The 22,510-nt window shown below is 38.7% G+C and overlaps 1 protein-coding gene across 1 annotated transcript in view; it reads right to left on the bottom strand.

Moving 5' to 3' along the window:
- Nucleotides 1-5,074: 5,074 nt before the first annotated feature.
- Nucleotides 5,075-22,510, bottom strand: part of LOC140942824 (RNA helicase aquarius-like) — a 39,910-nt gene continuing 22,474 nt past the window's right edge. Inside the window, exons 33-53 of the mRNA XM_073391830.1 lie at nt 21,627-21,764; nt 20,929-20,998; nt 20,004-20,114; nt 19,430-19,539; nt 18,468-18,534; nt 18,010-18,078; nt 17,248-17,292; nt 16,131-16,196; nt 15,933-15,980; nt 15,086-15,127; nt 13,878-13,908; nt 13,042-13,148; nt 12,635-12,706; nt 11,247-11,306; nt 10,575-10,702; nt 9,726-9,897; nt 8,715-8,885; nt 7,710-7,907; nt 7,020-7,082; nt 6,492-6,605; nt 5,075-6,024 (exon numbers count right to left, since the gene is read on the bottom strand). Of these exons, the coding sequence (XP_073247931.1) occupies nt 5,848-6,024; nt 6,492-6,605; nt 7,020-7,082; nt 7,710-7,907; nt 8,715-8,885; nt 9,726-9,897; nt 10,575-10,702; nt 11,247-11,306; nt 12,635-12,706; nt 13,042-13,148; nt 13,878-13,908; nt 15,086-15,127; nt 15,933-15,980; nt 16,131-16,196; nt 17,248-17,292; nt 18,010-18,078; nt 18,468-18,534; nt 19,430-19,539; nt 20,004-20,114; nt 20,929-20,998; nt 21,627-21,764 (2,059 nt within the window). The 3' untranslated portion in view covers nt 5,075-5,847. The remainder of the gene's footprint in view (nt 6,025-6,491; nt 6,606-7,019; nt 7,083-7,709; nt 7,908-8,714; nt 8,886-9,725; nt 9,898-10,574; nt 10,703-11,246; nt 11,307-12,634; nt 12,707-13,041; nt 13,149-13,877; nt 13,909-15,085; nt 15,128-15,932; nt 15,981-16,130; nt 16,197-17,247; nt 17,293-18,009; nt 18,079-18,467; nt 18,535-19,429; nt 19,540-20,003; nt 20,115-20,928; nt 20,999-21,626; nt 21,765-22,510) is intronic.

Raw genomic sequence — 22,510 nt, forward strand, 5'->3', positions numbered from 1 at the left:
GGTTCCTACCCAGATTTCCCGCCCGCTTTTTTCCCCTCGGGGTTTTATGGGCAGGTTTTTTCTGGCCTCCGTCCGACCGCTTTTATTTAAGTTGTAAGCGGTAGCTCAGCTCTGCCAGATTTCCCAGAGTCTTGCTTCATTTTTTAGCTAACCCAAGATTAGCTTTATAATTGCAGTGTTGTACACCTCTAGTCAGTGCTATGCTCCTTAGTACTTGACTTTTAAATAGTTTGTCGCAGATTACTAGTTGCTGTATGTACTTCGCAGAGATGGTTTTGTCCAAGCCCTCCTTTGCTTACACACTAAGTCTGTTGCTGAGTAGTATAGTCAAAATTTCAAATAACTATTATTTGACGGTTAGAACTTTGTACATTACTTTAGAAAATTGAAATAAAAGTGTTTTCCTTCTTGGGTGTTCACGTTTTGGTTCAATTTTATCATTGGTTTAAATTCTATTTATTTTTTTCGTTGGGTATCAGTGGTCATTTATGATAACGAGTAAAACCAAGGATAAATTTGAACCACAACAGACATTTGTTGTGCACTACACACGTTCTCGAGCGAGAGCAATCTTCAGTGACATTCTGATCGTTCTCAAAGGTCAGGTTTACGTTCAATGGATCTTACCAACCTCACGAAACAACAAACCTTTAAACTCCAAACTTTGCAGAGAGTGCGTGAGAGAATCATGCTAAACATCACATGGCGAGATCATAAAAAAGCCCAATAGATCCGAGCAAAAAAATACAAAGTATGAGATAGCATGGAAATGATAATCAATCTCAAATGGTATTGGGCTGGTTATTTGGCGAGAATAACAGGCAACCGTTAAACAACCTGCATTACGTTCGGGACACCCCCGGGGACACACACGGAACCGAGGAATTAAGACCAATGATGAGATGAAGGGACGACCTAGGAAATTTCTTTAAACACTGGCAATGTGTAGTGCAAAACGTGGTCCGCAGTGGAGAACGCCTAAGATACGACGAGGAATAGTGTTTAATGATGTTCTAAATATATATAAAAATTTAAGACTACGAAAACAACAATTTTTGAAACTATAAAAAGTTATATTTTTCCAAAGAGGTTAACCCACGATTTTGATCCAAAAATTCAAAATTTTCCTTATTTGTTTTTGGTGAAAATACGACGACGAATAGTGCTTGATGATGCTGTAGATAAAAAAGTGGCTCTTTAGACTGTAAACCAGGGACCGCGGAGCAAGGTGAAAAGTGGGAGGGCTGACAATTGAAAATAATTTTTTCTAATAAACGACCAATATACACTGTCAGTTCAGATTCAATGCAAGAAAAGACGCGATTAGAATTTTAGTATAGAAAATACTACACTGAAGTGATCTGAAAAATTTCTAACTATGGCCGTTCACTGTTCAAGTAATGTAATTCTTCTTGCCATCGAATATTTCATTGATTCGAAAGGAGAAAGACAAAATATAAAACTTTTATCAACTCAAAACAACTACTCACCTTCGTTTGGCTTGAAAAAGCTAGTAATTTTCTTTATTTCGTCTGATAAAACTGATAAAAAACTCTGCCGGAGCTGGAAGTACAAAACACGAAGGGGTGGCCAAGGCATGGCGTTTGATCAAGGGGCAAGTCGGCCCCAGGGCACAATTACCGCGAAAAGTAAGGAAACCCACAAAATGCCTGGCGTTTGAAATTAAAGAAAAAAACAGAGAATATAGCGGAATATGGGCGGAAAAAAACGTGTTTCAAGTCTTTTGTTATTTTAATTATTTTTCTTTTTAGCACAAAAAGTGGGGGCGGGGGCGCAAAAAAGTGGTGGGGCCGCGGCCCTACCAGCCCCTCCCCCTCCGCGGTCCCTGTAAACAAGACAACAACAGCTGGAGGAGTAGGGTGAGTTCGAATCCTGGCAAATGAGTGTGTCTTTTTTTCTTTTTTTTTCCCTCCCTACCGTTAAGCATTTTTTCAGGATCAAACGCACACACTCACACAAACAAGAAAGGTGCGAAGACACGCGGAAAGGCCGAAAGGAGACATAGAAAGTAGAAATGATAACAAAATTTTGATCAGAGGAATGAATAACCCCTTAGGTAAAATGGATATTTTGCAATTTTCCTACATCGATGTTTTTATGGTCAAGAATGGCTTTTTTTCTTTCACGAAAGTTAGCTAAACACTATTTCTCGCTTTATTTTGCCTAAAAAGTGAAAATAATATCAAAATTTTGGCCAAAACCGCGGACGAACAGTTTAGGATAAAATGAATATTTTACGACTTTCCTAAATCGTTATTTCTATGGTAAAGAAAGGCTATTTTCCTGTAACGAAGGTTGCCAGACACGTTTCTCGAGCGATTTTGACTAAAAATAGAAAGTAAAAAAAAAATACATCAAAATGTTGATAAGAAGAATGGACTAACCGCTTAGGTAAAATGCATATTTTGCGACTTTCCTAAATCGATAATTTTATGATAAAGGAAGGCTATTTTTCTGTGAAGAAGGTTGCCACACATGTTTTCGAGCGATTTTGACTAGAAATAGAAAGTGAAAAAAAAATCATAATTTTGATTGGAAGAATGGACTAACCCCTTAGAGCTCCTAAGGTAAAATGCATATTTTGCGATTTTCCTAAATCGATATTTTTATGGTCAAGACTGGCTATTTTTCTTTCAAGAAAGTGAGCAAAACACTATTTCTCGCTTTATTTTGTCTAAAAACAAAAAATGAAAATAATATCAAAATTTTGGCCAAAACCATGGACTAACCCCTTAGCAAAAATGCATATCAGGCGACTTTGTTAATCAATGTTTTTATGGTGAAGAAAGGTTATTTTTCTGTCAAGAAAGTCTCCAAACACTATTTATCGCTCTATTTTGCCTAAACACAGGAAGTGAAAACATATCAAAATTTTGGCCAAAAACGTGGACTAACCCTTTAGGAAAAAAGCATATTTTGCGACTTTCCTCAATTTATATTTTTATGGTTAATAATGGCTATTTTTCTGTCAAGAAAGTCTTCAAACACTATTTTTCGCCCTATTTTGCCTAAAAACAGAAGTTGATAAAAAAAGTTTAAACATTTTCACCAAAACCAAGGACTAACCCCTTAGGAAAAAGGCCAATTTTGGGACTTTCCCAAATGGATACCTTTATGGTCTAAAAAGGCTATTTTCTGTCAAGAAAGTCACCAAACACTATTTCTCGCTCTAATTTGCCTAAAAAGAGAGAGTGAAAAAAAATTAAAAATTTTCATCAAGACCAAGGAGTAACCCCTTATCAAAAAATGCATATTTTGCGATTTTCCTAAATCGATAGTTTTAGGGTCAAGAAAGGTTATTTTTCTTTCAAGATATTTGCCAAACACTGTTTTCCGCTTTATTTTGCCTAAAAACAGAATTTTAACTAATGCTCATGGTCTAATCCCTTTGGAAAAATGCATATTTTGCGACTTTCCTAAATTGTTTTTTTTACAGTCAAATAATGCTATATTTCTGTCAAGAAAGTCGCCAAACACTATTTCTCGATCTATTTTGCCTAAAAACAGAAAGAGAAAAAAACATCAAAATTTTGACCAGAACAATGGACTAACTCATTGGTTAAAATGCACATTTTTCGACTTTGCTAAATATAAATCGAAATTTTTATGGTCAAGAGAGGCTATTTTTCTGTTAATAAAGTCGCCAAATAGTATTTTTCGCTCCATTTTGCCTAAATACAGAAAGTGAAAAAAAAAAAATTGAAAATTTTGGACCGAAACCCTTGGGAAAAACACATATTTTGCGAGATTCCTAAATCGATATTCTTATGGTTAAGAGGCTATGTTTCTTTGAAAAAGGTCGACAAAAACAATTTCTTGCTCTATTTTGCCTAAAAACAAAAAGTGAAAATAATATCACAATTTTGGCCAAAACCATGGAAAAACCTTTAGGAAAAAAGCATTTTTTACGTCTTTCCTAAATCGACATTTTTATGGTTAGTAATGGCTATTTTTCTGTCAAGAAAGTCTTCAAACACTATTTTCCGCTCTATTTTGCCTAAAAAGAGAAAGTTATAAAAGAAGAGTAAAAGTTTTGACCAAAATCGAGGACTACCCCCTAAGGAAAAAGGCCAATTTTGGGACTTTCCCAAATGGATACCTTTATGCTCAAAAAAGGCTATTTTCTGTCAAGAAAGTCACCAAACACTATTTCTCGCTCTAATTTGCCTAAAGAGAGATAGTGAAAAAAAGGTAAAAGTTTTCATTAAAACCATGGAGTAAACCCTTATGAAAAAATGCATATTTTGCGATTTTCCTAAATCGATATGTTTTTTGTCAAGAAAGGCTATTTTTTTCAAGATATTCGCCAAACACTGTTTTTCTCTCTATTTTGCCTAACAACAGAATTTTGCTAAAACCATGGTCTAATCCCTTTGGAAAAATGCATATTTTGCGACTTTCCTAAATTGGTATTTTTATTGTTAAGAATGGCTATTTTTCTGAGAAGAAAGTAGCCAAACACTATTTATCGCTCTATTTTGTCCAAAAACAGAAAGTGAAACAATTTTAAAATTTTGACCAAAACCAACCACTTTGGAAAAATGTACAATTTTCGAGTGTTAACATGACATTATTAAAGACTAGAGAGTCTTTTATTTCTATCTCAAAGAACATGAAACAATCTATTTAAACTTTTATTAGAGAAAAACAAATTAGAAAGAAATCTTACTTTTTTGACTAAATCTTAGGTGAACCCGTTGGCAAAACTGCACATTTTCCGACTTTGTTTAAATGACATTTTTATAATCTAGAAAGCCTTTTATTTCTATCTTGAACATCATGAAGAAAAGCAACTTGAAAGAAATTTTTGAGGAAAAATCTTGGGAGATTTTTTGACTATTTTTATTTAGATTATCATCAAACGATATATCTCTTTCTCGTTTAGAGAAAAACAAACTTGGAAGAAATGTCAAATTTATGACCGAAAGTATGGGTCAACCTTTTTGGAAAATACAAAAATGTAAAAATGACATTTTTATAATCTAGCAAGTCTTGTGTTCCTATGTAGAACATCCTCAATCAATACGATCAAGCACTTATGAACGACTTTCAAGGACACACTTCCCATTTTTCAAGGACTCCATTCAGTGCATCAAAGAGCGTCGAGTCTATGTGTTTTTCACTTCTTCCACAACATGAGTAACTTTATCCCGAAGGTCTTTCTGTGTTTGCTTCTTTCTCTTTGGAGTTCTACTTAAACTGTTGAATTCAAGGCCTTTTTAGCGCCAACTGCAATTTTCAAGGACTTTCAAGGCCTTGAATTTTTATTTTATAATTCAAGGACTTTCAAAGTGCGTTCGAACCCTGTATTTATTGCTCTTTTTAAGAAAAACAAGGATCATGACTAGGATCATGATTCAACCCCTTTACAAAAATGATTTTTTTTTACTATGTTCAACTCACATGTAACTTTTTATAGGCTAAATAACCTTCCTTTTTTTTATCAAAAACATCATTAAACAATGTTTCGTGGCACAATGTGTAGAACCCTAGTCTGGGTTCGAGGCAGAACAGGAGTCCGCGTTCATTTGAAAAAAAAAATACACAGCAAGTGCAAACAGAAGAGCGATTCTGTCATTTTTCACTTAAAAGGCTTACAAATACCATCGTTTTTTTTTCTTCTAAGAAACAACTCATATTCGAATTTAAGGCGTCCCTTCCGATGCTTGCCGACCACAGACGCTCAGCGATCTACGTGTCAGTCCTGTAGACTTCTGTGACGTTTCTTGGTATCAAGAGAGTAGCAGTTCAGTTTACTATGTTTGTAGAAACAAAACTGGCGTTTCCATAATTTACAACTAACTGGAGTTATTCCAAACAACAGTTTCACTTGTCATCTGCTTCCATCTCCTCAACTTCGTTCACAATTGGAGACCCTTGGTCTTCTTCAACTTCATTTGAAACTTCAGTATCTTTGTCTCCTTTTTCTTGTCCGTTATCAGTTTCTCCAGTCTCTTTGCTCGTCTTTTCTTCCTCCGGGGGCTTCGGAATACTGGCCATGTACTAAAATAAATCGACAAAACAACGTTACAGCGGACAGATCTCCTTACGTGCGCAAGTCAGGTGACTTTTTACTGGGTTTTTGCATTCATTCAAGAGTTATTCAGTGTAAATGCAGCCCATTTAAACGACACCACGTAGGTCAAACATCGTCCAAAACTGTGATGAATCCATTTTATTATCAAAACAGCTGAGCCACCTCGCCTCTGTTTATGGGTAATGTCAGTCAGACTCTGTTTCAGTTTACTATTGAATAATTGACGTCAATCATAAAATAATATCAATTCTCTCAAATTTGGTCAACGCCGACTGGGGGAGTTACTAAGGAAAAGAAATTTAAGTAAGTACTGTTCAAACGGGCTGAAGTGTTTAAAACGCAGCACTTTTTTTCTTTAACCTGTCCAGGAAACTGCTTCTATTTTGTTTTAATTGATGGTTTCAATTGGTTTAAGAACGACAGTCTAACTCACCTCTTGTTGGGCTCTCAAAGACTGAACATAATGACTATAGAAATCAAACACGAAGCGATGCATTTGAGGCATGTCTTCAACAACGAAAGGTGCTTCTGCAGGGGGAGCTCCGCGCTAAAAGAGAAAACAACATTGATAAAATTCACGAAAAAGGAAGAAAAATTAATAAATTATTTAATGAAGAGCGGCCATATTGATTTGTCGCTGCGAGGGAAGCCTTAAGAAAGTGTAAATAATTTGTGGAAAGAGGGTGAGAAATCGGACAATGACCATGGGAAATCCAGGCTGCGGCCTCCCGAATTTGACGACCGACCTCGATCATCTCACGAAAAAATAGGGGACTGTGGACGCTGTTAATCAATAAAGAGAGAATTGTTAAGTGCAACGGAAGCTTCTGAGTAGTATATTCGAGTGCCACTGCTATGTTAAAGGTGGTTCTGATACGTCTGTGCAGAGTAAAACTTGATTATGATGCAGTAATTTTTGTTATAACTTTACAGAAATGACAACATGAATAGCGAAACTCACCGGTCTGCATGGTGGATATCTCTCACTGGGCGCCAGGTAAAGCTTCAGTGGTCTGCTGGTCAACTAAATATATACACGGGAAGGAGTGTTTCAAAAACACTTTCAAAAAAATTCGCTTATGCCTTACTTTTTCGAGGGGGAGGGGGGGGGGGGGGGTCGGTTGCGGGGGCAGTTTTAGGTGTCCGGATGTAAAACAAATTACTCCTAGAGTGTTTAAAAACCTCCAAAAGGAGCAATAATTCTTGAGAAAAAAATCGTGGAAATCAAAATCAACTTTACAAACTTCCTTTACGTTTGCTTTTTCTTCGTAAATTGAAGTTCGACAATAGTGACCAACTATTAGGCTTTTCATTTCATTTTTACTGTTGTTATTATGTTTTTACGCGGCGGGAACGGATACGAGAGGAAAAGAACTCTTTCTAGGAAGGAAGCTCGAAATTAAGGAGAGAGAGGAAGTGATCTCAGGCTAAGATGAAAGGTACATACATACATACATACATACATAAACTTTATTAAAGTGTCAAGGTATTTAGCTAAAAGCTAATTGTATACCACAGATGTGCTGAACAAATTGGTAAAAGCAAAAAAAAGGTCTCCAAATGTAAGAGCTAAATAAAATGGAATGGTCCTAGAGAGCAAGCACAGCAAAGGCTAGAGAGAAGGCTCATCATCCTGCTTAGTATTCTTTACCTGAGAGAAGGCAGGTCTGAGTTCAAAACAGTTCTGAAATAAGCTGACACGTGCTAGTACATACAGTCCAAGGCGGGCACGTGACATGGCAACAACCAATCGGCGGACGTCTCTGATGTGACCCACAGTCTTGGTGCGAACAAGCGATAAGATGATGTAATCATTCTGTTGACCCTGGTACCGATCCACCGTGGTCACCTGATCATAATAAAGCGGTTGAAAACAGGCTTTGAGGCTGGATTTCTACAGAGCCGTTCTTCATGTCATCACGCAACGCTTGTGGGCAGGAGTGTTGCGTGACGACAAAGAACGGATGTGTAGCAGACTAGGGTACACTGTAGAAGTTAGAACACGCAGTATGAAAACTAACTGGTTGTTACCCTCACTCTCCTTCGGGACATTTTTAAAACTACGGTAATGCCCGAATAGTGATTTTGTTAACCTTTCGTCCTGCATCGCTGATGCATTAAAATCCCCAACGAATTAAAATAATTCACGGCACGTGTCCAGTAGGAGAGATCGATCGCTTGATGTAAAGGTAGCTTTTGTAGAATTTCCTGTTTGTATGATTTTTGTCTGTCATAAAACTTACTTGGTGGCCGTTTAAACCTACTTCACGCTACGAACCTGCAGTGTAATGGGCAGTTACTGAGAACGCAATTAAAATATTGTTGTTATTACGCAAAACGATGCATATTTCATTTAGTTTTATTGTGCTTGAACAATAGACTGTATTTTGAGTTTCGGTACACTGTAATACAGACATTTGCTATTAATAAGTGCACTTCAGATTAAATACCTAGCTTTCTTAAGGTTTAAACATTTTTCTTAATTAAAATTAAGGAATCATGCATTGGTTTTTGGATTAAGACTCATTGGTTCTGTACTGAAACTTAAAATTTTTCATAAGGTGTATCCCAGGATTCACTCTTGCTATTGGCGGCAAAACCACTAACTGAGTCACTCAATACCTCACAACGCAGCCACATAATGATTCCAAGTTACCTTGCTCGGCTGTCCAATCAGCGGATTGTTCGCGCATCTCTGTTTAATGACGTCTCTAATAAGATGTTTCTGTCCGTTGTACGTCGTTAAAATGGCGATCTTGTCAGCGGGATACCCAATAAGGCGCATGTACATGAAAATCGCGACTGCGTATTCAGCTTCGCCGAGATTCTACAAGAACAAACCAGACAAAAAATGAAGAAACTGTTTCAGTAATAATGGTTTTACTGACTTCAGGGTGCGTTTCCTTTCAGTAAGCCAAATCCGGATCTTGTTATGTCATTTGAAAACGGATATTTGCTTCTTCACTGAAATCCAAATAACAGGATTGTCGATCCAAATGACTTACGCAGAAGGTGGATTATTTGGATCTTACCTAACACCGGGTTCTTTGGGAACATGATCCGAAGCACTTCTGTGCCCCGGATCTTAAAAGAGAGACTATATCATCAAGTTCAACGTGTCTATCAACTATTTGACTATGCTGCTCATCGTTGCCGCCACATTGAAATCCCAAACATGGATTAAACGATGAATTTTAAAAGTGCTATTCGAGCGATATACAGGGCTATCATTTAACTAGCTTAGAAGATCAAAACCACTACACAACTTTGGTAGGGCCTCTAGCAAGACACTACTCTTCCACTGCATATTGCAAGACACGTTTTCAGGCGGTCCGTCTAAAGATACATCCTTTAGCTAAAAAACGAAAGATCAGTAACTCGAATCATTATCTGTGGCCGTGTAATTCTTTCGCCGAAATCCAGTTATAATGTGAGTAGTTGCAATGGATAAGAATAGAAAATAATCCGGTTTTAGATGCATTGTTTCTTTCCCAACCGAAAAATTCGAATCCGAATATTCGAATTTTTCATCAAATCTCGGATTTTAGCACAAAGAACCGCACCCTAAGTTGTAAAATAAGTCTAAAGACTACTACAGTGACGGCTTCTTGGCAAGAGAGAAAGCTTCTCTGTCGTAACAAAGACATTTTTCGTCATACTTTGTTACCTGGTAAAAGTAAGGATTTGGCTCCGACTCTCCCACTCCGTTAAAATCAGGTACATCAATGAGCTGGTAGTCAAAAAAGAAACCTGGATTCTCCACACAGTACTCGGGCCACGTCTGAACATGAGGAAGATCCCCAAGCTTGGTGTAACGCCAGTTGTAGAGGCTACATAAGCTACAAGTCGCGAAGAGTGGATACATTAAATCAATACAGTCCTACCAAGACCTCATATAATTATCCTCAACGCCTTCGTTGTCGGTGATGTCATCGTAACCTGCGTAGCTGGCGGTTTCGCTCGTTTGCGCGCGCTTTGCCACACAAAACCACCAGCTATCAAACTAACGTCATCGTGGATAAAACGCCCAAAGAAATAACAATAAATTGCTTGAAATTTAACGCAGTCAATGATTCAAAATCCTTATTGGGCAAGGCTAACAAAATACATTTTTCTTCACACTTTTTTTTTTCACGGCTACCTAATTCATTTAACGGATCCTTAATCGTGTGAATGACAAAATCAGAGCTTTGTGTCCAGCAAATATGTCTCCCAAGCAATATGTAAAACGTTACAAACAACAAAAATGAACTTTGAAAAAACTGTTAGACCGACAGGTTTTTTTTTTTTTAAATCATAATTGCTATCCGTTTCAATCTTCTTCAAATTTGTCCATCCACAGCTCCTTTTTGTATTTGCTGTGTTATAAATACATACTCTTTAAGTACTGAGTAGTTAGGTTTTTGTTTCACTCAACTTGGTGGCATTCGTCACTGTTTACATAGTCCCTTTAATACCAAAGGAATGAACAACAGAAAGCGAAATAACGTTAAGAAATACGACTGTACATCAGTACCCAGATCTCGCGCGGCCCTGAGCATCGAGTTCAACTGTAGGAACACCAAGCCGAACAAATCTAGTGAACAGAGATTGTTCCATGTTGGAAAACTTCTGGAACGCCATATTCTTTATCACAGGAGGTAACTACGATGAAACAAAAACACAAATTCATGTATCAGCATGTCTGAGTCACTTTCGTTCAGAGACAAGCAGTGCGAGAAGTATAATTGCATGCAATACTTGTAAATTAAAACAAACTGTGCGTGTTTTGATTGACAAAAACGTCGACTTATAGAGAGTTTTCACGCACGCGGCCAGCAACTATGCCAATTTATTGGAACAATAGGAAGGTTTTATAAAGGAGGGCGATCTGCACCTATTCGAAAGATAGTTTGCGATTGGCTGGGAAAACAGAAGGGATTGTGACATAACAATGCCCCTATCCCTGAAAACAATGGAAGTGCAGATTAAAGGAGAACAATGAAATAAGAGATTTTGAACGGTGCATGTCAACCGTTTACATAAGAAAAATGTTAACTCCCAAAGGACTGATTTGGGACACCAACATGGCCGCTGTTTAAGAACACCAATGTGGCGTTATTTTATGCATGACGGAATGACGTTAAAGAGGGTGCGTCTAGGTTCGGGTTTCTCCTTACAGTAGAAGAAAAAAATATAGCGAACCAACCTGGTGATGATCACCAATAAGAATGACCCTCTTCATTCGATTGTATCCATCTTCAGGATTCTACGTACCGGTGGAAGCAAAGAAAAATCGTTTAGCAAATAAGTAAGAAAAAGAATAGTAAATTTCTATTAGAATACAAAAGTCGATAAACTTAAACTTGACCACATAAACAATAATGGTGATTTATTTCATCTCCTCTAACCATGATAAATAAAATGGTATCTCATTCATTTGCGTCAATAACATTTACATGACCCTTTGCTGTCTGTTTGACAATGCGAGATAAAATTTCGTCTATAGGTGGTCATTTACAATGGTGACCACTAGTTGAAGTTTCTAAAAACGTCTATTTTTGTGCAAACATTCATCTTGTATAAGTAATGGTAACAGGACTGAGTGGAGTCCAATTCGGTCTGTAATCATACGAGTGATTAACAACTATTAAACTGTCCAATTAAGGCTGAAATCAGGGCAGTTGATAGCCAATCAGATTTGACAATTTTGTTATAGTTATGGTTATAATAATAATAATAATAATAATAATAATAATAATAATAATAATATAATAACGATAATGACAATAATATGTTTTTCATAAAATATCCTTTATTGATAACAACACTAACTATTAAAATCCATTTATAATTAACTTGTTTTTTTCAAAAAACTATTAAGTCAAAGCACTATGTACAATTTCGATCAAAACTATTTTCAAGCTCAATCGTATTGTAACTAAAAACTAAATTGTAATAATAATAAATACTTAATTATCCTCTGCCCTTGTGGGTGGTTATTGACTAGCGTGGTCTAGGGTTAGAACTTTAACTCTGGGCCTTCGGATTACAAGTTCAGCGTTCTAACCGCTCGGTCACGCTGCCTCGACCTTACATATAGCGCACTATAAATGTCTAAAAAATGGCCGGCCTGGTATTTTTAAAAGAGCTACCGCTATGTCATCTTGATTTATTCCTAGATATGTTCCATTCTATAGAGCGTTTTCACATGACGTCAAGGCTGCCATATTGGTGTTCCAAAACAATGAAACGGCGGCCATGTTGGTGTACTCAGAAAATCCTCGGGGATGTTGAACTCTTTTCTCATGTAACTGTTTTCTTTTGTTGCAATAACTTACCATAGATGCTGGCAACGTGAGTGAAAACGCTCTATTGCAACTATGGTAGTTTGTGAGATGTTACTTGAAAGTGCCCTACAGGCTCTCTTTCATTTTAAGCTCCTAGAGGTTTGACTTTCTCTGCTGCTAAAAACACTTGTCTATTCTAACAAGAGAATCAAGAAGGTTTATCACCCAGTAGATGTTCATGTATTTGTGGAAAAACACCATAAAACATTAATGTCGGAAAAAATGAGAGAATGGTGACCTAGCTTACCTGGAGCAAAAGTGGAATGAACGTCTCAATCTCTAGGATTTGTGCTGCCTCTTCCATCAAAACATTGTCATACTAAGAACAGAAATATCTTTAGTTAAGCACAATTACTAAAATATCTCGCTTGTAGATTGGTGCAAAAAACGCCAGTTGTAACGTATTGGCGGGCAGTTATTGGCAATTATTGGCAGCTGGGGGCGAGATAAGGAAAATATGTTGGCACGTTGTTGGCATAATATTGGTGGCGCACGTCTAAGCCAACTGAGCCGACTCTATTGAATCATTTACATTCAGTAAGCAACCACCACAATCTGAAGTGATTGAAGTAAGTAACAACCTTTAACTGAATCAATGAATTGCAAGAAAACTGTACACTACAAAGGCATTAGCAGACCACTGCCACAACTTGCCTTAAATCCAAGTTCAACTAGATCTCGTCTCTTGAGAGCTGCATGAGTACATGTCATAGCAATGATCTTAGCTTCTTTCACCAAAAGATAGTTTGTTCTGTCGCGTCCTGTGATTAAAAAAAAGAAATATAATAACAGGGGAAGGAAGAAAGAGAGAAAGAGGGATAGTGCTTTTGTCGAGAGAGCCGAAGAGAGCCAACCATGCAATAGGTTTAGCAAGTTTCTTCAATATGATACAGCAACGAAAGGACTTTAAAAATTCTCGACCATTGCGTACTACATGTACTGTGACGCCCGCAGATGAACCGCACTAGAAAAAAATCTATTGGCAAGAAATTATTAGCTGAAAAACAGTTTCAACTGTTTGTTAGCCTGTTCACAGACCCTCTATTTTCTCTTTAAAGTCCGTCGAGCGCGCGGGATAAAAAATAAAAATCCCCAGGGGATTCATCGAACGCCGCAATGGTTTCGCGTTTTTGAAAAGAACGAAGAACGAAAAGAAAAATATAACAACGTCTGTCTACAGGCTAACTGTTTGCATATGTTTGGACGCTCCAAAAATTAATTTAAAAATGAATATGGAAACAAAGCGAAGGCAAAGAGTAAAACTTGTTTGGTCGAGTCTTAAATTGCCTCGACGCCTTTAAAAAATTAAACTAAGGATCTAAATTAAGATACGACTATCCCAGTAGCAATTATTCACTTACCGCGAACGCGACGGTCATATCTTTATTTAGATTTATATTCTGCAGTTCACACCATCTTCATTCTATTGCACGAAAGATTTCGATAAAAAGGCAGCTCGAAACACTGCAAAGAATAAAATACACACTTACCGCTACGAAGAAGTTCAAATGCTCGAAACTCCTACAAAAGAAAAACAAAAACAACAAAAAAAATATTTGACTTTTAACGAGGATACCGTTATTATAAAGAACTGTTTTAGATTGAGATTCATGCGATGAAACCAGTTTAAATTAATTACTAAGGCCAATCTCAGCACTCATTGACAGTTCAACGAATCAATCGAGACGGTACCTGTGGCCAGAGCTATAAAATGTTAAGATCCTGTTAAGATTATTTCGCGTGAGACTGCGCGCATTTTGTGTTGAATTGCCCTATGGGACTGTTTAGGGAACGAAATCTGTCCCACTTTCCCCCGCAACCTCGGTATAGCCATAAAAGAAGGATTGTGACTAGAATGAATACCCAAAACCAGATTGTCGTCTTCACTTAAAATACAGATAGGAGTCTTATAACTTGAATTATCAAATAAGAAAAGAAAGGAAACGGTAGAAAATAGTGAGTGATATGTAGGACTTGAACCCTAACCGTTTTTAAAAGAGTACTTAACCCTTATCACTGTACTTCGGTGCTAAACCCTGTATTTAACTCTTTTCCTTGCACAATTATCTCTTACTCTGATTTCCCCACTTTTCTCAAAAATCTGCCCAATAAGCTCGTAAAAATGGTTCTCTACGAGGAGGAGTAGCGCGTTCTGGAATAAACATAAGGTGCCCAACCTGATTTTGAGATAAAAGAAACGATAGCGTCCCCAGAACAGTCCCATAGTGCAATTCGAGTTGACACCGACAAAGTCCCAGCAGGGCATATGCACTCCACATAAAACGAAACCGGTTTTGAAAACCAGTCAGTTTCGACTTCAAATATGGTCGCTGGCTTCACAAAAAAACGCGTCGAAGGCCCTCAGAGGTCTCTCTCTCCTTTCTCTCTCCTGCCGAGTGAGACTTCTGCTCGCAGGGAATCTTCTTGTAACGTTAATATCTCATCCCACTTAGCTGCCCCTTCAGGGTCTCCGAGGGTTTGGGTAATCCTAGCACAGTGTATTCACTCTTCTGCAACTTCACAAGTTTAAAATTGTAACAAGAGGCTTGACGGAGAAAAAAATTCTGTTGGTTTCTGTTTTAAAACGTTTAGTGGGTAGAAACCTGATGGGGAAATTTCCTTCGGCACCTTTTTGTCTAACGCAACAGAACAGTTTCACAAAATACTCCGGAAGTAAACAAAAATACACTGTTATTACCTCTAACTGTTGAAAGATCTTCTTAATGTATCTGTAACAACCCTTTAAACAAACAAGACAACAAATTATTTCATATAATACACGTGTTCCTGAGCCAAGTAGGTTTTGAGCAAAATGTAGAGCAAATAAATATTCATTATATTTACAAAGACCATAATGCACCTTGTTTACCCCCTAAAATGTTGCATTGTCTTGGATTTCTCTTGGGACTACCGTAACACCAAGGAGAAATTGAAAACAATGGTTATGTAATTTTTTTTTTTTTTGTGGGGGGGGGGGGGGGGGGGGGGCCAAGGTGCATTATGGTCTCTGTGAAAGTAGCGAATGATACAAAAACCTCCCTTCGGAAAAACACATATTAAAAAGCTTTTTAGGAAGATGGGTCCAAGGGAAACTTCGGCATCGGGCACTAATTAACTCGTCAACCTGATTATCAACCTCACACTGCCAAAGACGCACAAAGTAAAAATTTCCACAAAATTCCAAAATTTCACTTTGCACAAAGGCTGAAAAATAAAAAGTACCACGTCAAAATACTGCCAAAGTGGTTTCATTTGAATGATCATACAGCATGATTTGATTTTGTCCACATATTTTTGTCCAAAGGGGCCAAAGAAAGAAATTCATCAAAAAATTCTATAATGCTGAAAAATAATGTTACCATGTGAAAGTACCACTGCAGAGGTTTCATTTGGATGGTAACAACATACGATTTTGTCCACATACTAAAAAATTGTTAGAACCACCTTGCAAAATCCATCATGTACTTTGGCAGTTAAAGGGTTTAAGTCTCGTTTCCAAGTAGCCCTAGAAGCGTCCACAAAGATTAAAAGAAAAAAAAACTTACCTCAGCTATTTCCATATCCCCCTCGCACGTTAGTCCTTTGAATAAAGGCTGCGGAGAAAAAGAGAGGTAAAATCAACGAAGTGAGATCAAATGATTATCGTCACAAAACTGAAAATTGCATAATCATTGCAAACCATTTAACAACGTCAACTAAACTGAGTTGGTTTCAAATTCGGGTTTAGGGGACTTAAAACTTACTTGCGGTGCATTTTCGAAGAATTTTGTAAAAGGGAAAAGTTCCGATATGGCAGCAACCTCTCCTTTCTAAATAAGAGTAAAAATTCAGATTAACAAAGTTAACAGCATACCTACAGACTACAGTGGCAAGAAAATAGTCTATTCTGAGTTCTTGGCCTAGTGCGGGGGGTTATAGGCAGCATACAAATGCCTTGGACCCAAACGTTTTAGATCAAAATGTAGATTTATTGATAAACACAGATGCTGTGTGATAAAATATATTAAACATTATAAAAGCGCGTTCCATCGAATATCGAAATACTCAAAACTGAGTTGAAAATCGAGACAAATCCAACATTTCTAAGCCGACTTAAAGGTGTTTGGTTATTAGATAACACTACATTGTTACAGTGTTGAAAGTGGTTCATAACACTAAGATATTATTACTGTTATACGTTATTCGTTAGAAAAGGTAGCTTTGATATTTCAGGTGTGTTGTTTGTGACGCACTTACAAGCAATATCAAAAGTTGCGAGTAGAAATTATTAAATAAATGTAACCTTTCAACAGACAGATGTTTACAGTTTCCTTTTCCTTTTTGTTCTTTAAAAGGTAGTCGATAACGAGTGTTTACTATAACGGGCAGCCATCTTAGTTTCAAGAATAGAGAGCTTTAGATTCGAGGACGAGAATGACTACGAGTAGTGCTTGCTCTCGTGAACCAGCGTCATTTTGGCGGGAAAATGTGATAGCCGTCGTCATTCTACTACGAGTTTTAGCGTGAATGTCGAAGTGGCAGAAACAAGTTATCAAATGTTAGAAGTTTGATCATTTTGCGATCAGGAGAGGGCTTAACCTCCTTTAATAAGATAGCAGTGCTAACTTTTTTTTGCTGAATGAAGAGTACAATGAAGCTTTCTGGATATTTTTTGAGAATACGCGATAAAACGTTCGGTCAAATCTTCTCGTCCTAGAATCTAAAGCTCTCTAATATCAAATCTAGCTAAGGGGCGGGGGGAAAGGTTGGGAGAAGGCGATTATACGCGAATTGCTATTGGTGAGTAACTACATATCTATGAAACGACAGAGATTAACAGACAGACGGACAGACCTACAGACGACAGGCACAAAGTGTTACCTTTGTTCTTAACTTTGCCATGTACTCTTCCCAGCGAGAAACAACCTAGAAGACAACGATAATATAAGTTAACACTGCCTTGAAATGATACAAGACGCCTTAGAGACCGGTGCGAATTCAGATCGGCACGAGTTACATCAGCAACACACTAGCCGGAACATTAGGCTTTAATAGAGCGAAAAAAGGAGACTGGGGCGAAGAGCCGGAAAGTCTCTCTCCTCCACTTTCCTCTTTGCTTTTTCAAATCTACCCTCCCCCATCCCCTAAGGAAGACCTGATGCTCAGGTTAACGAACTAATGCTTGCTTTTGGCCACATAAAACGTCCTAACAATCCTGAAGTGCACGAGTAATTTTGGGACTAGCAAGTGCTCAGTATTTCCCGCAGTCGCCATGTTCGATTCTGAAAAAAAGCGGAGGCCTGGTGAGACTAGGAAATGCGGTCAACGGGGACGGCATAAGGCGAAAGGTTGAAGTCGGGAGAGGGGAGGGGAGGAAAATCTATCTTTCCCATCAACCCACCTTCGCCCCCTTCCCTTCCTTTCGTTACTCGTGCACCAAAACCTGTGCAAACTCTTTTGCCCTTACACCCTTCCTCTGCCGCTGCACGACCTCCTCTCCCCCAACAAACTGAAAAGACTGCGGGTTGACCGTGGTGTTATCTGGTGGTGGGAACTCACCGGATAAAACATTTTTTTTAATTTTCCAAAAGTTTTGTTTGAGTCTGATATACACTAAACAAACTGAAGCTTTATTTACGGTACCTGATAAAGGTAAAAATACCCCGCCGTCTCACAAGTATAGGACACGTCGCCATGAACGTTTAGACTTTCCTACAAAGAGATAAGCCGCCAGATTACAGGTTAGACAATTTTAAAAATTTATAAAATTATGTGTTTGCTACCGCCTAAATTATTTTCAGGAAAAAACAGCCATTTCGTCAATCGCGAGGTACTTTTGCGCAATACACTAACTTGCAAAAGTGGCTCCGGTGTAACTACATGAATGAGTGTTTTTGATAAAAAAGTAGTTTTCAGGAGGCTATGAAAAGAAAATTGTCTCTTAGTAACTTAAACCAATTACAGAAACACTCAGCAAGAAAGAAAAAGTGACTTGGCACATTTGCAATCTATCATTCATGCACTACCAAATAGAATTCTACCAATCAAAGTAAGTTTTGACGTTCAAAATATAAAAGAAGAAAAAATAGCTGCCCACTGACCTGGAGGCGTTGTACTTCCTTTAACAAGTCAAGCCTGCTCGCAAGAACAAAGTTCACTCGACCGTACCTGATGAAAAGAGAAAAACAACGACTATTCACTTGTCGCTAAAAAAGTGCATTTCCTGGTGCGTTCGACACCAAATCAAGGTTGAATGCTTTCCCGAGCTTGAAACCAGCTGCATGTTTTTCCCGCAGCGCTACACAAAGTTTGTACGGTTGGCAACCTGTTGTCTGAATGCAATAACTTAAGAAAACAGCAGACATTTCGCGATGCCACCACTGGTATCCCCGAGAAATGTAATTTAAGCGCAGAAATTCCATACTGATGACGCGTCACTGCACGGATGTGGGTTGTGGTTCTGATTGGTCGAAAATTTGCTTTATCCAATCAGAAGCACTATACCCAGATCCAGGGTAGTGACGCGTCATCGGCATGGACTTTCTGAGCTCGTTCCTCAGACGTCATTTCGAGGGAAATTTAATGGTGGCGAATGCACAAGTCTGTTATTGGTTGTAAGGGTACATGTTCTCCTGTCTCTGGAGTGACAGGCACATTTTTCCCGCTTGCTATAGGCTAGATAACAGTCAAGTATCGATTTCCGAAGACTTTACAGCGATACCCGAGTCTCGTTAGAGAAATTTAGGATCACGTTCAAAGCAAATAGCGAACAAAACTTTGTATCATGGGACCAAGAATTTTCCCTATACTGTACATTATATCTGCATGATCTACATACAAAGATCAAAAGCAGCTCGTCAGTTTGATCCAATAGAATTACAGTAGAACCCCGATAACTCGAACTCCCCGCTTACTCGAACTAAGTCCAATTTCCCTTGGATTTCACCCTAATTTCCTGTCATTTTTACGCGGTTAACTCGAACAAATAAGAAATTACAAATTTCACGAAAGTTTTAACATTGGCCATTATAAGGAGTGAAAGGGCTAAACGATCCCTACGAACCTGCTAAAATCTTTCTCCGTCTCCAGAGCTTCTTCTCCGTGTCCCAAACGAAGTAAGTGACGCTCTTCGATGTCCAAGGCCATGATTTTTTCAAACAGTTGATTCAAGGCCTTAACAAACATTAAAATAGGAGTTTTGATCAACAGCGATTTAGTGAAACAGAAACAAGTAAAAAAATAACCTAAAAAGCCGACGTTTCGGCACAAGGATATTTTCCAGTGCTAAGGTCATAACTTAGTGCCTTAATACATACACAATTGAGGTTGCATGGGAGACCGGGTCAAGATGGTTGTCAAAATGCATTGTTGGACTTTTTGGGGGACGAATTTGCCTCCATGTTGAAAATGCGTCCCCCAAGACAGTCCCACAATGCACTTGACAGCCATCTCGACTCGGTCTACCGCGCAACCTCAAGGTGGCCAATATGTGTAGCGTTAACCTTGCGTGTAAATACAGTCGTCATACATTTCACTTTGAACGGGGCGAAGAGGAGTTAGATAAATTGAGAGTTCCACAATTTCATTCTACTCTTTGACCTCCAAACGAGAATTTGCAACAGCTAAAATAATCTTACCTGATTAGAGTGAGTAACAAGCAGCGTTCTTTGCTCGGGGAAGTTATGATAAATATTGGAAATGATTTGCACGGCCACATCTGTTTTACCAGTTCCAGGAGGTCCCACAACCTAACAGAAGATACCGTAAATCCTCTAATAAAACCCCTCTCGAATTATATCCTTTTTCAGGGGCCCGTTTCTCGAAAGGCCCGCTAACTTTTCGGGTCCGAAGGCAAATTTATGAAATCGAAACCTGTTGAATAGTAGCACAGTTCCTAGCTCACAAACCGGCCAATTTTGCTTCGTTAACTGATAGTTTCATTGTATTATTTTCAATATTATTAAAACTTAGATTTTAAATGTAAACAAGACAAGCACAAAACAGGTTTTCGGGTCTGAAAAGTAATCGGGGCTTTCGAAAAACGGGGCCCAGGGCCAGGAAAAAGTAATTAAGCCCCCAACCACCCCCCCGTCCCTCCACCACCACTACCACCACCACTTCCCTCTTCCTTGTATCTGTACTTCATGTGGACTGATCCAGCATGGTTTATTCACCAGATTCATGTGCTGCAAGTTCACATTTCTCTTTGATCTTGGGCTGCATCACGTCCAACCTTATATGCTTGAGCTTTTTCACTTTGTATTCTAGTTCTATATGAAAAATTGATACCATCTATCGGTTGTTTGAAAAGCAGTATAGCGCCCCATTTAGCTGAAGTTAATAAGCCCCAGTCTTTATTAACCCCCTCCCTTCTCAAACGCGTCCACCAAGTGAGTTAGAGTTGGTTTCTTGGATGCTTCATTGAATTAGATTGAACCGTGGATTAAACGAAAGTGCAGGAATTGATGACCAGTTATCACACTTGCTTCCTTACCCCCAAAACAACATCATTGCCTGAACCCTTCACAAAACAAACGTTTATATAATATCCCAGAAACGTACCATAGTGAGTCCAGGCTGCATACCAGCTCTGATGGCTTCCACTTGAGTTGGAGTAAATGGAACAGCATTCCTGGAAAAAAACGAAGTGACACATATCATTTGTGAGTACACGATACAAATGTTTCGTCATAACAGAGCACGTGGTGTAGGATGAAAGGGCAGAATTTTTTTAGCGGCAGACGTGAATTGCAAAATCGGACTTCGCCACTGGCCTACGAACTGAAGTGTTCCTGTGCTAGAAAAACCCGGCAGCTGCCTTGTTCTTTTTTTCTATTGTTTGTTTGCTTACCCACAGGACACGATAGTGAGAACTCTCGTTTAAATGTTTCCTCGCGTTCCACATCGAATTGAAATTTGGAAGTGTTGGTTTCTCAGGAGAGGATAAAACCTGAGTACCAGGAGAAAAATCCTTTCGGAGCAAGACTGAGAACCAACAACAAACTCAACCCACATGTGGCATCGACGCCAGGAAACAAACCCGCGCCACACTGATGGGAGGTGAGTGCTCTCATCACTGCGCCACCCTTGTTCCACCAACCCCCTCCCCCGTCCGCCCTTCCCCTGTCTTAACTTTCGTGCTTCGCTCGCTCGGGGACGCTAGCCACGCAAGCTATGTCTTCGCAGTGTGCAAGAAAACGTGTTGGAAAAAATCCATCGCTGTGAAATCAAAGTTTAGAGCATCTATTACAAGCCCTTACTTTTTAGGCTGATTGAAGGGATATGGTCCACGATTAGGAACTACAAACGGTTCCACGAGAAGCTCCTGTTTTGTGTCTTTTGGATCCTCTTTATCGTGTTTCCGTTTCTTACTGTCCGGTGACTCAGGAAATGTTATTCTGAAGGGAAACGAAAGGATAAGACACTGTTTTTCTGCATACAAGTTTCGGGGAGAGAATTTTCAGAGCAAAATGTTAATGCAGCTCTCCTGGAATTTTACGGACAGTACCCCTAACTGAAAAGTTGGAACAACAGCTTCGTCCCCATTTACAATACCATCGAAAAACTTTCCATTGAAGCCACTTCACCTGAGCTTTGATCATTTTACCGCCATTTCTAAGGTTTATAAAGGCTGATTTACATTGGCAATGGAGTCGTATGCAGAGTCTCGTAAGCGCGCTTATGACCAAATGAAAAACTTTATCAAAAATCGGATTCGTAAGCGGAGACACAATCGCGGAGTCGAAACAATCAGAACGTTTCCATTTTCTTCCGCTTCTAAAGATCTATTGAAAACCAAATTTGTCGCAGTCGGAAGCAGAAGCGGAGGGACAAACCAATCACAATGCTTGTTCCCCACGCTTTGCAATTGGTTTAGTTCTTCCGTTTCCTGCTTGCCACTCGGTCAACATCTTAAGCTAAGGAGCTGTAAGGGGAATAAAAACGCTGTTTTCACTAGATCAAAACTCTTTGCACTTAATTTTCCTGATTACGACTCCCATTCCGACTCCGTCGCTAGTTAAAAAGCAGCCTTAAGAGTGCTGACAATGGAAAGTTTTTGACTGTTTGTTAAGAAAGGAACTAAACTCAAACGAGTATAGCCGGCACTTAGAGCGGGAGAGCCCGGAATGCCTGAGCTTCAGCT

Source organism: Porites lutea, chromosome 7 (assembly GCF_958299795.1).
Source record: "Porites lutea chromosome 7, jaPorLute2.1, whole genome shotgun sequence".
NCBI classification, from domain to species: Eukaryota; Metazoa; Cnidaria; class Anthozoa; order Scleractinia; family Poritidae; genus Porites; species Porites lutea.